Here is a 15,207-nt window from a genome sequence, read left to right on the forward strand (position 1 = left end):
ATTTAGTATAATAATTATATAGAGTAAAAAATTAAGTGACAATAAATGTAATACATTTTTATTATTTTGATTTAAGTTATTATTTTATTCACAAAACATGTCTTAGGCTACATAATTTTTCACCGATTGAAACTAAAATAAATAAATAAATTTTAGTAAAATAAACTAAACCGAACGTTTAATCATATGCAAAACCCAGTTATTTTACATTTTTGATTTTATAATTGACATAAAGTTAATATTGATTAACTAATAAATAAAAATTTGCACTATTATTATTATGGTATTATAATTAATGATGTGATGTATTGTTAATGTAATATAATTAATGAAATTGTTAAACTGAGCTAAATATGGAAAGACAACTAAAGTAATTATATTAATAAAATTAAAAAAATGACACTATGCTTTTTTTTTAAATACTTGTATTCATGTTTCCAAACAATTTTTATTTATAGTGCTATAATGTGTTTAAACAATTTTAAAAAGTATTTCACTTTTAATAATATATATGACAATTTAATTAGCAATTTGGGAACATAAAACCTTATAACCAAACGGTGGTAGGCTGATGATAAAAGAGAAATTTGGAATAATGGGTAAGCCCGTCAGCCATGAACTAAGTTGCCATTTGAATGGCCAGATGATATGGAACCATGCTTTAAGGTTCATTTGGAAATTCGAGACCTGACTATTCCTATGGAAATTCGTGACCAGACTATTCGTTGGTATTTTCTCTTGTGAAATTAGTTGAACTTTCGCCCATATACCTCTATCAATAAAAGAAAAGTAAAACTTTATATAAGAGGATCACCATTTACCGAAAGGGACTTTACATGATAAGGGAAAGAATTATTTTTAGTGGGGCCTAAAAGAATTATTTTTAGTGGGGCCTGAGGAAAAAGTTTTATTTTACAGAACACAAGGCACAGCTTTGTAGATCACTTGGACATAATCTTCCTTGTCTGCAACTTACAAACTTATGGTCATGTCGCAAAGGTGCCTTTTTAGTTCTCTTCTCTCTGTTCTTACTCTTATCTACTTGGTCTGTACAGTCACTGCTTCTCCTTCGCTGCACCCAGATGAAGGTTGAATGGTTTTTATTGCATCTATATGTAATGTCGCCAAACAAAATTGGCTAATCATCGTGAATTTGAACTAAATTTTGTTTTCTTTTTGATTTGTTGGTCTTTACCAGTGGAAGCCCTTAAGGATATTGCATCGACGCTTGGTGTTAAGCACCTGAACCTAAGTGAAGATCCATGTCTCACAAAGACTCTGGTGATAACTCAATATGTCCTCAAGGAAGGTCAGAACAGCACAATCAGATGTGACTGTGGTTTCAACAACAACAACACTTGTCATATCACACACTTGTAAGAAACTAGACGTTTGTTTCTCTGGTTTTGGGATCTATATAACTAATGTTACTTCACGTGCAGTATCATTAAGACATTCAGCCTTCCGGGTAGACTTCCACCAGAACTCTCAAAGCTTCAGTATCTTAAATTGATGTGAGGAGGGATTTTTGTGTTCAGTTTCCTCTGCTTTCAATGTTTAAGTTGACAAAACCGGAGCATTTTTGGTTTGTTTGTGTAGTGACTTGTGCCGGAATTACCTTAATGGCTCAATCCCTATGGAATGGGCCTCACTGCCTTACCTCACATCTATGTAAGTCTTTTATCTCGAGTTTCTTGTGAAGGAAGTGAGAAATGCTTCTAAATTTACCTGAATTTTTCTTTGTAGCTCTGTCTGTGCCAATCGCCTATCAGGAGGCATTCCTAAAGGCCTGGGGAAGTTTATTAACCTCACTAAATTGTATGATTAGATATGAAGTTTCATCATTCTGGAAAATTGGAAACTAATTTTGTTTTTCGTATGCATGTTTTTCAGAGATCTTGAAGCCAATCAATTTTCTGGAACTATCCCTATAGAACTTGGGAACCTAGTTAACCTAGAAGGATTGTAAGAAAAAAAATGCTTTTAACCAATCTCTAGATCAGTTATTCAAGATTACAGACTAGACAAAATAATATTGCTTTTGCTTTGCTGATTCTCCCAGAGTACTCTCTTCTAACCAATTAGTTGGAGGCATACCCAAGACAATAGCAAGACTAAAAAATCTGACAAATCTGTAATTATCAGTTTACTTTTCATTACAAGATGGTCTCTTAACTCTGTTCTATATAATTATTGTGTCTGACACTTTTTCATTCTATTGTTTGCAGCCGTTTCAGCGATAATCGCCTTAATGGACCCATTCCGGAGTTAATGGGGACCTTATCTAAACTTCAAAGATTGTAAGCCAAATTTTTGAAAGCTTGAAGCATTTCAATCAGTGTCAATGTTATCTGATTGTGCCTATTTTTAATCAGAGAACTCTATGCAAGTGGCCTAACAGAACCTATTCCAGACTCCATCTTTCAACTAGAGAATTTGTTCGACCTGTAAGTAATACTCTCTCAAAACATCCAAGAACGAAGATACAGAAGCATATTGGTCTTCTCAAATCTAAACTGTATCCATTATTTTTATTTTTTTTGTCTATGTAGGAGGATCAGTGACACAACATTGGGACAATTTCCTCATATAACTAGCAAGAACCTGAAATATTTGTATGCAATGTCTTACAACTATTAATGTCGCTGCTCAAGCAAATCTTGTTTAAGGCTCAAGACTGATTCTGTTAATTTTATAGGGTTCTCAGAAATATGAACTTAACCGGACCTATCCCAACCACTATCTGGGATCTTCCCTATCTCATGACTCTGTAAGTTTCATGTATACCACTCGGCATTTTGTGTAATACCATCCAATCTTTTGACAAAGATGCATGTCTTTCTTTTCCGGGCAGCGATCTTTCTTTTAATAGACTGACTGGAGAAATACCAGCAGATGCAACCGCACCAAAATATACGTATGTCCCATTAGTATTAAATGATTAGAGCATGTTAGAGTATGAGGCAAAGTTTTAGAACTCATCTCATGGTTTCAATTCTTTTAGATATTTGGCTGGAAATATGTTGTCAGGAAAAGTTGAATCAGGACCTTTCCTTACTGCAAGCACCAATATGTATGGCCAGTGTCACTTTCATGTTAAAAATATATCTCAACCTTAATAGGCTATAATCTCTTGCTTTTATTTTGGCTTTTGCAATGGACAGTGATCTTTCGTATAATAACTTCACATGGTCTCCAAGCTGCAGAGAGAGGACGTATATTCTTCTATTGTTATCCTAACTACTGTTTCTTTTAAAAAAAAACTACTGTTTATTTTTCTTTTTAGACTTTCTGAAAGCTTGATGAATATTATGTTTTGATGCAGGAATGTAAACACATATGAGAGCTCAAGTTCACGAAACAGTCTGTAAGAACATTTTTGACCAATCTAACCAATTTCACGATGCATACTGTTATTAACTCTTTTTTTTTGGAACACAATGCATACTGTTATTAACTCATTGTTCTTAATACAGAACCAGACTTCTTCCATGTTCTGCCATAAACCAGTGTAAAAATTGTAAGTGTTGTTTTTGTTTGTCTTTTGTTTTGCTTCCATTTTCAAGTTGTGTTTTAGCTTGAGTATGATCTAAAAGAAATCTAATTTTTTACAGATAGTACATCCCTTCATATAAACTGCGGGGGACCTGATGTAACTATCGAAAACTCTCGAGGAAGGTTCTTATACGAGGCTGATAACTCTGTACTAACCGGTTCAGCTATGAACTATCATGGAAAAAAATGGGGATTCAGCAATACTGGTGACTTTATGGATGATATAATAACTGAAGATACATACTCGATTTCATCAGAATCTCCTGTGTCAGCAAAATATCCTGAACTTTATCAGACAGCTCGACGTTCTCCCCTGAGTCTGGCTTACTTTGCTTTTTGTTTTGAAAATGGAAGCTACAATGTAAAACTCCATTTTGCGGAGATTCAATTCTCTGATGAGGAACCATATGCTAGGCTAGCCAAACGGTTCTTTAACATTTACGTTCAGGTACATTTACATCTTTTAGCTGTGGATTTCCCAAGAAGTCTTTTTAGCATCTTTGGCTAATTCTTTGTTATCTGTTCAGGGGAAGTTGATTTGGGAGGATTTCAACATAAGAGAAGAGGCTAATGGAACTCACAAGGAAGTTATAAAAGAAATGAACACGACCGTGACTGATAACACTTTAGAGATACGGCTTTACTGGGCAGGGAAAGGCACAACGATCATTCCAAAAAGAGGGAACTATGGCTCTCTCATATCTGCAATCTCAGTCTGTCCCAGTAAGTGAAAGTTCTTTGGTATAAAACAGCATCAAGTTTCTCTCATCAACTTTCATCTTGATTCATTTCATGTTCTTGTTTTCTCAGGTTCTGAATCTGAATGTGGGGGTAAGAAAAAGAAATGTCCAGTCGTTTAATCCTATTTTTGGCAAAATTTATGTATGAATATGGATCAATCTATCTCCCATTATTTTTCTTGTGTATATCTTCAGCTCAAGTACATCCTCTTCTAGTCAGAAAAGCACACAAACCAAGAATATATCCTCTCATTCTCGTCATAACAGCCTTGATACTCTCTCTTGCTTTCTTGATTGTCGGCGCATTCTACTGGAAGAAATGTGTTAGAAATGAAGATTCAGGAAAGAGAGGTAATATCAGTTAAAGTTCTGTTGTTGGTGTATTTGTAAAAGAAAGAGCTAAACGATCTAAATGACAACAGGTTCCTTCAGTTTGAAGCAACTAAAAGTTGCAACTGACAATTTTGATCCCTTAAACAAGATTGGAGAAGGCGGGTTTGGATCTGTATATAAGGTAACAAAAGTGTTTTTAAGTTCAAGAAATGTAACTGTTAACCAAGGTGTCGTGTCCTAGTGGTAACACAATAGGGTTGTTTCTCTTGTGTCCCGGGTTCAAATTACCCTTGGTACGGGAGAGCTATTCTTTAAATTGGAATATATTAAAGCTGACTCTGACGATACAGGGACAATTACCAGATGGAACACTGATCGCGGTAAAGAAGCTATCTTCCAAATCATGTCAAGGAAACAAAGAGTTTGTAAACGAGATCGGTATGATCGCCTGCCTGCAGCATCCAAATCTTGTGAAGCTCTATGGATGCTGTTGTGAGAATAATCAGCTTCTTCTTGTCTATGAGTACTTGGAGAACAATTGTCTTGCTGATGCATTATTTGGTAAAGTTCTGACTATGAAACAAATCTTGTTGCTGGGTGCTTCTCCTGTCTTGAGGTTGATTGTTTTCTTGTAACTGTTGTGTGCAGGAAGAAGCGGTCTGAAACTAGAATGGGGAACAAGACACAAAATATGCTTAGGAATCGCGAGAGGGCTTGCTTTTCTTCATGAAGATTCAGCTGTTAAGATCATTCACAGAGACATCAAAGGGACAAATGTACTGCTAGACAAGGATCTGAACTCAAAGATTTCGGATTTCGGGTTGGCTAGGCTTCATGAAGACGAGAAGAGCCACATTACCACCAAAGTTGCTGGAACAATGTCAGTTGTGTAGTCAGTCATACACATGAATCCAACATTTGATAATTTTTTTCAGTATCATGTTAAAATGTTGTTCTGGTTGCAGAGGCTACATGGCTCCTGAATATGTAATGAGGGGTCACTTAACAGAAAAGGCAGATGTTTACAGCTTCGGTGTGGTGGCCATGGAGATTGTTAGTGGAAAGAGCAATGCTAATTATACACCAGATAACGAATGTTGCGTTGGTCTTCTCGATTGGGTACTCAACCCAATACTTCCCCCACAAGGATCTGCGTTGCGTGCTTAACAAGTTTCTTGATTTTTCAATTTCAGGCGTTTGTTTTACAGAAGAAAGGAGCTTTCTCAGAGATTCTGGATCCGAAGCTTGAAGGATTGTATGATGTGATGGAGGCAGAGAGAATGATAAAGATATCGCTTCTATGTTCCAACAAGTCTCCGACCTTAAGACCAACCATGTCGGAAGTTGTGAAGATGCTTGAAGGTGAGACAGAGATAGAACAGATCATCGCAGATCCTGGAGTGTACGGAGATGAACTAAGATTTAAGAGATTTTCAGAGATTGGTACATCATCTTTACCTTCTGACTACCTCGTGTCAATTCCTTCGTCTTGTGAATCTGCTTACGACCTGTACCCTCTTAGTCCAGAGTCCACTGTTTTCTCTAGACCGTAGCTTCGAATCTATAATGAACCACTCGGAAACTCGATCATAGTTATAAAACATGTCTGACTCAATCACTAAATCACATGTCGTAAAATTGTGGATACTGAAGCTGGATTAGTTGGGAATAAAATGTTGTAGAAAAATCAAAACCCAAAAGTTAATAAAAGTTATATTCTAAGTCATATTTTGAAGCCTTTAAATTTTAAATCAAGAATTTTTTTTTTCTATTTCTAGCAACTTATGAGGACCATATTCTCAAATTCTCTGAATGAAAAAATATAATCCATCATTTCTCACTTAATTTTAAATAGTCTATACTCTTTAGTGAATTATTAGATTTTCATTTTTATCCCTACATTTCTTCCTAAATTAAACTTTTAAATTTTAAATCTTAATTGATGGAAGTACAACTTGGTATACCTAGAGTTATAATTATACTCTGTTATACAGTTATACCAAGATTACCTTGAGATAATTGTATTACTTGGTATAATTATAATTTAGTTACACTAAGTTGTACAATTGTCTGAATATAGCTTGGTATTTAACAATGGTATAACTTGGTATACCTAAATTATAGTTATAGCAAATTATACAATTAATTATACCAAGTTATAATTGAGTGATTCTCAGAGATTCTGGATCCGAAGCTTGAAGGATTGTATGATGTTAAGGAGGCAGAGAGAATGATAAAGGTATCGCTTCTATGTTCCAACAAGTCTCCGACCTTAAGACCAACCATGTCGGAAGTTGTGAAGATGCTTGAAGGTGAGACAGAGATAGAACAGATAATCTTAGACCCTGGAGTGTATGGAGATGAACTGAGGTTTAAGCGATCATCAGAGATTGGGACATCGTCCCTACCTTCAGATTACCTCGTATCAATTCCTTTGTCTTGTCACTTGTGAGTCTGCTTACGACCTGTACCCTCTTAGTCCACAGGCCATTGTTTTATCTAGACCGTTGTGTAAACAAAGCTTCGAGCCTATGATGAAAAATTCTGATACTCGATCACAATTGTGAAACATGTCCGCACACAATTAAACGTGGTGAACTTTGTTAAGCATTTGCTTGGAAGCTTCTTGATCCACATTTTTAGACATCATAAAGACTCCACAACAATCTCTTTTCAAAATGAGATGCAGCTTTGAGCATCTTTAACGAGGGTATTTAACCAAAGATTCTCAAAATTAGAAAATATAAATATTATAAATTAATAGGCTTGTATCTAAATAAATTTAGATACTTTGGTGTGAGTTTCCCATAATTTTAAATACCCATAATTAAATACTAATTTTCGTAAAGAAAACACTAATTCTTATATATATAATATTTGGATTGAGAATTTCGTGCGTTACATGGAATCGCCGGTGGAGGTCCGAAGAGGAAGCGGAATGGCTCGGAATCGCGTTTCCAGAATTGTGTTGTTTGGAAGCGTGATGGAAACGCATGGTTCGTAGGTGGAAAGAAGATGAAATATTATTTTTGTGGGCTTGCAAGTTTAATTGGTTCTGGCCCAACTTAGTTAATTTTTTTACAATTAATTCCGCGTAATTCTGTTTTTTGGGGAATCGAAACTCATAACTTATAGCTTAAAAACATTAATGAATCATTAGTCAACCATTGGACTAATGGAGCTTTCATAGCTCACTTTATTAAAATCCTAATTCATTAACACTGGAGCTGAAAATTAAAAAAAAAAGGCAAATTCATTCCTAACTCCGTGTTTCTGAATAATGATCTAATTAATTGTAATACGTTTTGTTCACTTATTCGTTATGTTTTATGTTGTTTGTACTATTCAATTGCTGTGCATGAATCAACTAATTGTCGTGCTTTATTTTTTCAGTTTCAAAGCAATATAAATATACATAAGATTTACATATATTATTATATTTGTTCTTTGCAATTATACATATTTATTGTATTTGATTTATAGTATATGAATTATCTACTGGATGTTACTATTTACAATATTTTATTATACATATATTAATTTTGGTGTTTAATATATATATTTATATATATACGACTCCAACACATACTCGCTTCCTAAATTTTTTTAAAAATGTGTGTTTCGTGCTTCCGTGTATCCACTTCCAATTCCATATAACGTAGTGAGAAACTTCCATTAAAATTGCTCTTAGATTATTGATTTGTCAAATGAATCAAAGCTCTCTAACCAGGCCGGAGGCTTGCCTCCATTTGTAGCTACAGTTTGGTTTGGTTTAAATTCGGGCAAAGAATCTTGGAAGTAGAGAAGTGAAAGATGCTTCCAGGGGAGACATAACATATCATCTCCGAGACTCCTACCGTAGAGTTCATAGAGACTTGCGCATCAAGCCATCCACTGTGGTGATTACGTTATCTTCCGGATCAGCTTATGCTCTTTAGCTATTCAACCTTGATAATCTTCACACTGTGGTTCTTGTTGTAGGGAGACATTAGGCTCGAGAGAAGTGCAAAATTAACTCAAATCATTAGTGCGGTACTAGAAAAGGGTTTCATGTTGTATTTAATTCACTTGATAAAGCTAATACAGGAGAATAAATCGAAATACGAAAAGTCCTCCTACTTGACTAATAGGCGTTGTGTTTATTGAGTTTTCTTTTACCAGAGACAGGACTTTATGGTTAAACATTTTTTGTACAACAAGTGGTGTTAAATTAACGGCCTGACTGGTTCAAACGCAGCAGTTGCGGTTGCGGAAGTTTGCGGATGCGGATGGTTGCGGTTTCTAGCGGTTTTAAGAGATTTGTACGACTGGTTCTGCGGTTAGAAATTGGTGCGTTTGCGGATACTTATGACTTGTTAACTACCAAATACAACATCGGTTAAATAATAAATTAACAATATTTACATTTTATATAATTATAAAAAATATCAAAAATCATAATATTATAATAAATATGAAAATTATATTTAGAAAGTTATAGTTTTAAATTTTTAATATTATAGAAAATATTTTTATTTTAAAATTTTATAATATTAATTAAAATATAATAGATATATTTTAGTATTTTTATAATTCCAATTTAAAATTTTTATTGAATATTTTTATTTTTGTATTTATATGGTTTTTTTAAAAAAAAAAAAAAAAAAATTATCCTCCCGCAACCGTCCGCAACCGCAAACGCTAGCTGGAACCAGCTTTTGATTTTAAGAGGTTCGAAGTGGTTTGAAGCAATTTGTAGCGTTTGTATGATTGTTTCGAAACGCTGTCAACCGCTAGCAACCGCAAAAGCTGCATTTGCGGATGGTAGCAGGAAACGAGTCAGGCCCTTAAAGTGAGTGGTTTCTTTAGAGTTTAGACAGACCATAGGGACATGATGTGATTTGTGTTATCCATCTTGACTCTTTCTACGTATTCACATTCTTGGATTAATTTGGAAAAAGTGAGACGTAACATTATTTGGGTATATACCAATTACATTATTACTTAAGCAGAGAATCTTTCAAAAGAAATGTCAAAATATTTAAACAGACCATTTCCATTATAGATGTCCCAACACTTCATTATTTTGTTTTGGTCGGACTGATACCTATTTCGCCTCTACAGACGTAATGGATGAAAGATAATTTAAATTGTGTATTCGTTCTATAGATTATATATTTGTATGTTGCATATTTCAGCTAATTCACGCTTTTAATCAACCAGAAACAATTGATGGACTAATCAAAAATTTCATTTTGATTTTAATAAAATCTTAACTAATCCAGCGGCTAGGATCAAAGCTGCGCGAGACAGAACCAATCAATTGGAGAAGCACTGCAGGCAAGCCAATTTTTACCAAGGCATCTCATGTATTTTCAAAGGTTTTTTCTCCTGCGGTAATGTATCCTTGGTCTAGTTTCTGCTTTCATTTTCTAGTTTACCATGTCTTAGTTCAATGTATGTTAGCACTTGTAGTTGCTTGTTTCTTTCTTTTTGTTGTTGCTTAGTTTTCTTTTTCTTTCTATTACCAGTTATTTCTATATTTCTGTCAAAAATTTTAAGAGTTTTGTATAAAATTTAACATTTATATTAAAAAAGAAAAAATTAACTAATCAAAGGTATCAGTAAGATATTTTAACTTTGCTGATAACATGATCAAATTTAATGTTTACAAAAATATTTTCATAAATAAGAACAAAGGAGAGCGTTTTTAAATGAACATCTAATGAAGGTTCTAAAGTATAGCAACAACCTTTTTCCTGTGTTATTATATAAAATTTATCTATTTAATGGCTTCCTGATGATAACATTATGATTAACCAAGAAATAGACATACCAAGAATCACTATATATAATTTATGAGAAGAATCGCCATTTTCTAAACTTTATAAAGTCACATTCAAAATTGGTACTCATCAGTTACAAAAAAAAAAAAAAAAATTGGTACTCATATAATTGATATTGTTTGTTATATTATTGCAGTGAGTGCGCTGAACGAAATAGCCATTAGTATTACAAATAGTACCAAAAGATTGAACATAAGTTTTTTTTTAAAAGACTGAACATAAGTTATGGAGACCTTGCCAATTTTTCATGATGTTTACATAATTCGAGATGTTTTTATTACAGTGAATTGGTTATTCCCTTAGAGAAAATATAAAAATGAAATTACTAATAAATTCAATAGAAACATATAAATGAATAAATAATCCATGTTAGTTTTGTGTATTATTTAGACTAGTAATCACAGTTAACAAATATTTAAACTTAGTATTGTAATTAACGTGGAACAAAAATTTAAAATTGTAAAACGACTTATGTTCGTGAAAATCTTTTAATGTGATACATACTTAGGATTTTTAAAACGAATAACAAAATAAATATTAAAATTTACGCTAGCTTCAACTAAAATTAAATTTATATTTTCAAATACTTATTAAAATTGAAAATATTTATATAAATTCACACATTTACTTCCGTAGGGCAGGGTTTATAAACAAATAAAAGGACAAGAAACATCAAGCATTAACTATCGTGTAACTGTCCACCTATGCAACTTGCACAAACTGCTAGTTTGACAATACTTTTTTGAGAAATTCTTGGGTTCACCCAATAGTGTTTGAGTATTTGATATTTGATATTTGATATCTTTTAAAAAAGGAAATAAAATTAAATATCCAAATTAGATTATATTTTTAAAATAAAATAATAAAATACATAAAAAATAGTTACAAAAAATAAATTAATTAATATTGTTAAGTCTTCGGCAAAATACTAAACTCTATACCTTAAATCCTAAACCCTAAACCCTAAACGTTAAACCTTAAACTTTGGATAAACTCTAAACCGTTGGAAAATCTTAAACCCTAAATGATACATTAAAAACTAAATTTTAATAACACTAAACCCTAAATCCTAATCCCTAAACCCTAAACCCTTGGATAAACTCTGAACCCTTGGATAAATCATAAACTCTAGGGTTTAATTTTAAATATTTTTGATTTAGATTTTATGATTTATCCGAGGGTTCAGGGTTTATCCAAGGGTTTAGGGTTTAGTGATTAGGGTTTAGGGTTTAGTGTTATTAAGATTTAGTTTTTAATGTATGATTTAAGGTTTAAAATTTTCCAATGGTTTACGGTTTATTCAAGATTTAAGGTTTATAATTTAGGATTTGTAGTTTAGGATTTAGGGTATAGGATTTAGTATTTTGCTAACGGTTTAACAATATTTATTTATTTATTTTTTGTAACTATTTTATGTATATTTATTGTTTTATTTTGAAAATATAATCTTATTTGGAAATTCAATTGTGTTTTCTTTTTTAAAAGATATCAAATATCAAATACTCAAACACTATTGGTTGGTGAATCTGGAGAACCCAAGAATTTCTTTACTTTTTTGGTCAAATATATAAGAAGACCATAACAAAAGTAGTAAATATCCATAATTATGTATACTATCCAAGACCCTGGAAGACAACAAAGAAGATAATTATCCCAATGCCCTTTTACAAAAAGAAGAAGAAGATAATTATCCCACAAAATACGTATCGTTAATATTTACCATCCAATGATCCAAGAAGACCATAAAAAGTTGAGATAACATCCATAAAATATGCATATTCAACTACCAAAGAAGACCATAAAATAAATAATATCCCTGGTGAACAAAGTACAGAGATGACTCTGGCAGACTCGATGATACCAGAAATTAAGGCGTGGGATCGAGAAAAAATTCAACTCGTGCTGCCTGCCTTTTAAGAGAGTATCCTACGGTTGAAACCAAGCAGCACGGGGGCTCCCGATAAGTTGGTTTGGCTAGGCACGAAGACCGGTGAGTACACCACTAAATCGGGCTACTTTGCTGCTGTTGATATTGAGGATAATCATCTTAATGGCCCTGGCGGGGGAGAATTTAATTGGTCGAAAAATGTCTGGAATTTACCTTGCTCCTCTAAAGTCAAGGTCTTCGTATGGAAACTCTTTAAAAGTGCACTCCTGGTGGGAGAGAGACTTATTGAGAGACACATAGAAGCGGACCCGAAATGTAAACGATGTGGTAATTCAGAATCTATCATTCATCTCTTGTTCCATTGTCGTTTTTTGTAGAGAAACTAAATAATGCAGTAAATAAGGAGAGATGTAAACTATAAGAGAAAAGCGTTAGGCATCATGTAATTTACAAGAAATCAGATCATGAATGCAATGGTTTTGTCATGAAATTGATGAAGAACCATTCTTGAACTCATAAGACTGTTTTATAATCTTTTCACTGTTGTGGCTCCAATTACTATGTTTAAACAACCTTATGAACTAACTTTCGTTGAACTTAGGAAGATAAACATGCATAAAGAAGAAAGTTATTATATGTTCATAAAGCACCTTAACATCAACTTTTGCAGGCTTAGGACACTTTGCTCACAAGGATTTGTTTCAGGAAAGTAGGCCAAATTTCGCTACCTTTAATGAACCTAAGGTCAATGAGCTAAGTAATCAATGAAGTTCATGCATGAAGAAAAATCCAGGTAAAGAAGTCTAATGAAAATTTCCTAATCTATCAAACCTTAACATTAAATCTTTTCAAATCCATTGACAACCTTCAACCTAGCAGTGAAACTACTTACACATGGAAGCAAAAGCACATATTAATATGGAAAATGTCATTAGGTTAAAGAGAAACAATTGGGGTTCAGAATATAAACTCTCGTCTCCCCTCAATTCAAAAACCTAATAGTCTATTGCAAAATAAAGCTTCGCCCTCTAGTTTTCGTCCTAGGGGTATTTATAGACAAGGGGAATTTTTTTGGAAAAAAGACAAAACCAAAACAGGAAAATGAAAATTTCATCTCAGCTCACGCGGATCCCATCAATCGGATTTTCCCGTCGATTGATGCATTTTTGCAAGAAATGTTTCTTCACCTTCAGCTCGTCCAATCAATTTGCATCAATCGAATACTTTGTTTGCAATTGTCATATCGATCGATTGGGAAGTTGCATTAATCAATGCGGTTTGCTGAGACGACCAGTTTGCTGTTTTTTCAATGGATCGATCGATTCAGTTTTGGTCTGGAATGGGATAGATCGATCCTTTTCTTTCATTTTCTCCTAGTGCTTCAAATCATCACAAAAATTCATTGAAATCCCTGTAAAATTTCACTGAAGTCTCCGGAACCGTCCAAGCACTTATATTACCTGAAAACATAGATAGAAAATCCAAAAATCCTTGAACCATATTAATATGTACTAGAAAACAAGATATATCAATTCTCCTAGACTTAACCTTAACTTTTCTTCATGTAAAGACACACAACAATTCAGAGTCTAGTGGAAAGGTTTGAAAACATGGGAACTCACTTAACCTTCAGAACACCACTTTCACGTTAACGAGTTGTAAGCCATATCAATTAGTACCAACCTTAGAATGTACTTCAATGTATTTGACATCTACTTAGCAACCTAATCATTTTCAGCCCACAACTCACAAAAGATAATTTAAATTCACCATTGCTGACCGTATTTGATAATTTAACGAGCAGCCTCATCTTGGGAGTATCGATCAAAAGACACATGGACTATTACCCATTTAGGTTTTTGATCAACCATGCAGTCTTATTCTGATTCGTTTCGTCTCTCTTTTCTCACTTCTCTGAATCGATTTCTCTTCTTTTATTTTTTTCTTGCTCTGCAAAGTGTATGCTATTAATAACGGGGTCATAGGAAATTTTTCTACCTTGCTTCGAGCTTGTGTGATCACTCCGTTCGAAGTAAAATAATGGGGTCACATGAAAATTTCCAACTCCTTTACTCCACACGAAATCATCTGAATTTTTTTTTCTTTTCTAATTGTTAAGATGATGAAGGGAGGAGAGAAGTGAACCATACTCACAATGACATGTCTTTTCAGATCTAAACGAGGAATCTAATCTAAGTCCCAAGACAATAAAATCAAGTAGGTTATGTTGGCTAAGGACAATTTGACCCAGTGTATCTCAAGCCCCAAGACAAGCTAATCAAGTAGTCATTCAGACACCCCACAAGCATGGATGTTATCGAAAGATCAATCCACTTTGGATATTCCATGTTGCACAGTCTGCAATCAATAACTAAGGCGTCAGTTATATGGTTTGTTCCAAGGAAAACTTATAGTTCCAGACTAGCTTTAACTCAATAAAACAACTTACAAGAAAAAAGAATACAAAACGAATAAACACATCAGTAACCAACAAAAACCTTCGCCCAGATTTACTTTACACTGTCTCATGTATAAATATAAATCAAGAAAAATGCATAAAAGAAATAAAGAAAAAAAAATTTCTTTTTTATTTGGTCGGACAAGTTACCTGGGATTAGATCTCGATCGATCAGAAAGTTGGATCGTTTGATCACTTTGCTCGCATACACCAGATCGAGCTTTTGTTGGAAAAAAAAGAAGGTCAACTGCGTCCATAGACCGCAGCGTCAATTGACCTACTAAATAAATCAACAAAACATACTAGGAGACATGCAATATCAAGCATTCAATAACTTGTCTGTTACCATTAATTATAACTTGGAAGTTAACATTATTAATTAATTTTTGACCCTATATATCTCTATTA

At 33.5% G+C, this 15,207-nt stretch overlaps 1 protein-coding gene and 2 long non-coding RNA genes across 3 annotated transcripts; 1 reads left to right on the forward strand and 2 right to left on the reverse strand.

The window, feature by feature from the left end:
* Positions 1-921: 921 nt before the first annotated feature.
* Positions 922-6,354, forward strand: LOC106421817 (probable LRR receptor-like serine/threonine-protein kinase At1g29720). The gene is made up of 25 exons (XM_048763622.1): positions 922-1,088; positions 1,199-1,376; positions 1,443-1,514; positions 1,600-1,671; positions 1,747-1,818; positions 1,894-1,965; positions 2,063-2,134; positions 2,229-2,300; positions 2,376-2,447; positions 2,553-2,615; positions 2,699-2,770; positions 2,855-2,917; positions 3,005-3,073; positions 3,165-3,215; positions 3,326-3,367; positions 3,477-3,520; positions 3,615-4,003; positions 4,083-4,278; positions 4,366-4,386; positions 4,491-4,646; positions 4,718-4,809; positions 4,979-5,189; positions 5,277-5,508; positions 5,594-5,747; positions 5,822-6,354. The coding sequence occupies exons 1-25, from the start codon at positions 983-985 to the stop codon at positions 6,179-6,181; spliced, it is 3,003 nt and encodes a 1,000-aa protein (XP_048619579.1). The 5' UTR covers positions 922-982; the 3' UTR covers positions 6,182-6,354.
* A 187-nt stretch (positions 6,355-6,541) lies between these two features.
* On the reverse strand, positions 6,542-8,816 carry LOC125590251. The gene is made up of 2 exons (XR_007326550.1): positions 7,531-8,816; positions 6,542-7,157 (listed from the first exon to the last, which is right to left on the reverse strand). It is a non-coding gene; the product is annotated as an uncharacterized LOC125590251 (long non-coding RNA).
* Positions 8,817-13,252: 4,436 nt separating this feature from the next.
* LOC106421811 lies at positions 13,253-15,138 on the reverse strand. The gene is made up of 2 exons (XR_001284256.3): positions 14,950-15,138; positions 13,253-14,699 (listed from the first exon to the last, which is right to left on the reverse strand). It is a non-coding gene; the product is annotated as an uncharacterized LOC106421811 (long non-coding RNA).
* Positions 15,139-15,207: the final 69 nt, after the last annotated feature.

Source organism: Brassica napus, chromosome C7 (assembly GCF_020379485.1).
Source record: "Brassica napus cultivar Da-Ae chromosome C7, Da-Ae, whole genome shotgun sequence".
Classification (NCBI taxonomy): Eukaryota; Viridiplantae; Streptophyta; class Magnoliopsida; order Brassicales; family Brassicaceae; genus Brassica; species Brassica napus.

Bases quoted from the DNA above. Each gene is read 5' to 3' on its own strand.
- LOC106421817 (XM_048763622.1), top strand. From the start codon at position 983: ATGGTCATGTCGCAAAGGTGCCTTTTTAGTTCTCTTCTCTCTGTTCTT. The intron at 4,004-4,082 runs GTACATTTACAT...TTATCTGTTCAG, and splicing joins TCTTTAACATTTACGTTCAG to GGGAAGTTGATTTGGGAGGA. The intron at 5,748-5,821 runs GTACTCAACCCA...TTTCAATTTCAG, and splicing joins GCGTTGGTCTTCTCGATTGG to GCGTTTGTTTTACAGAAGAA.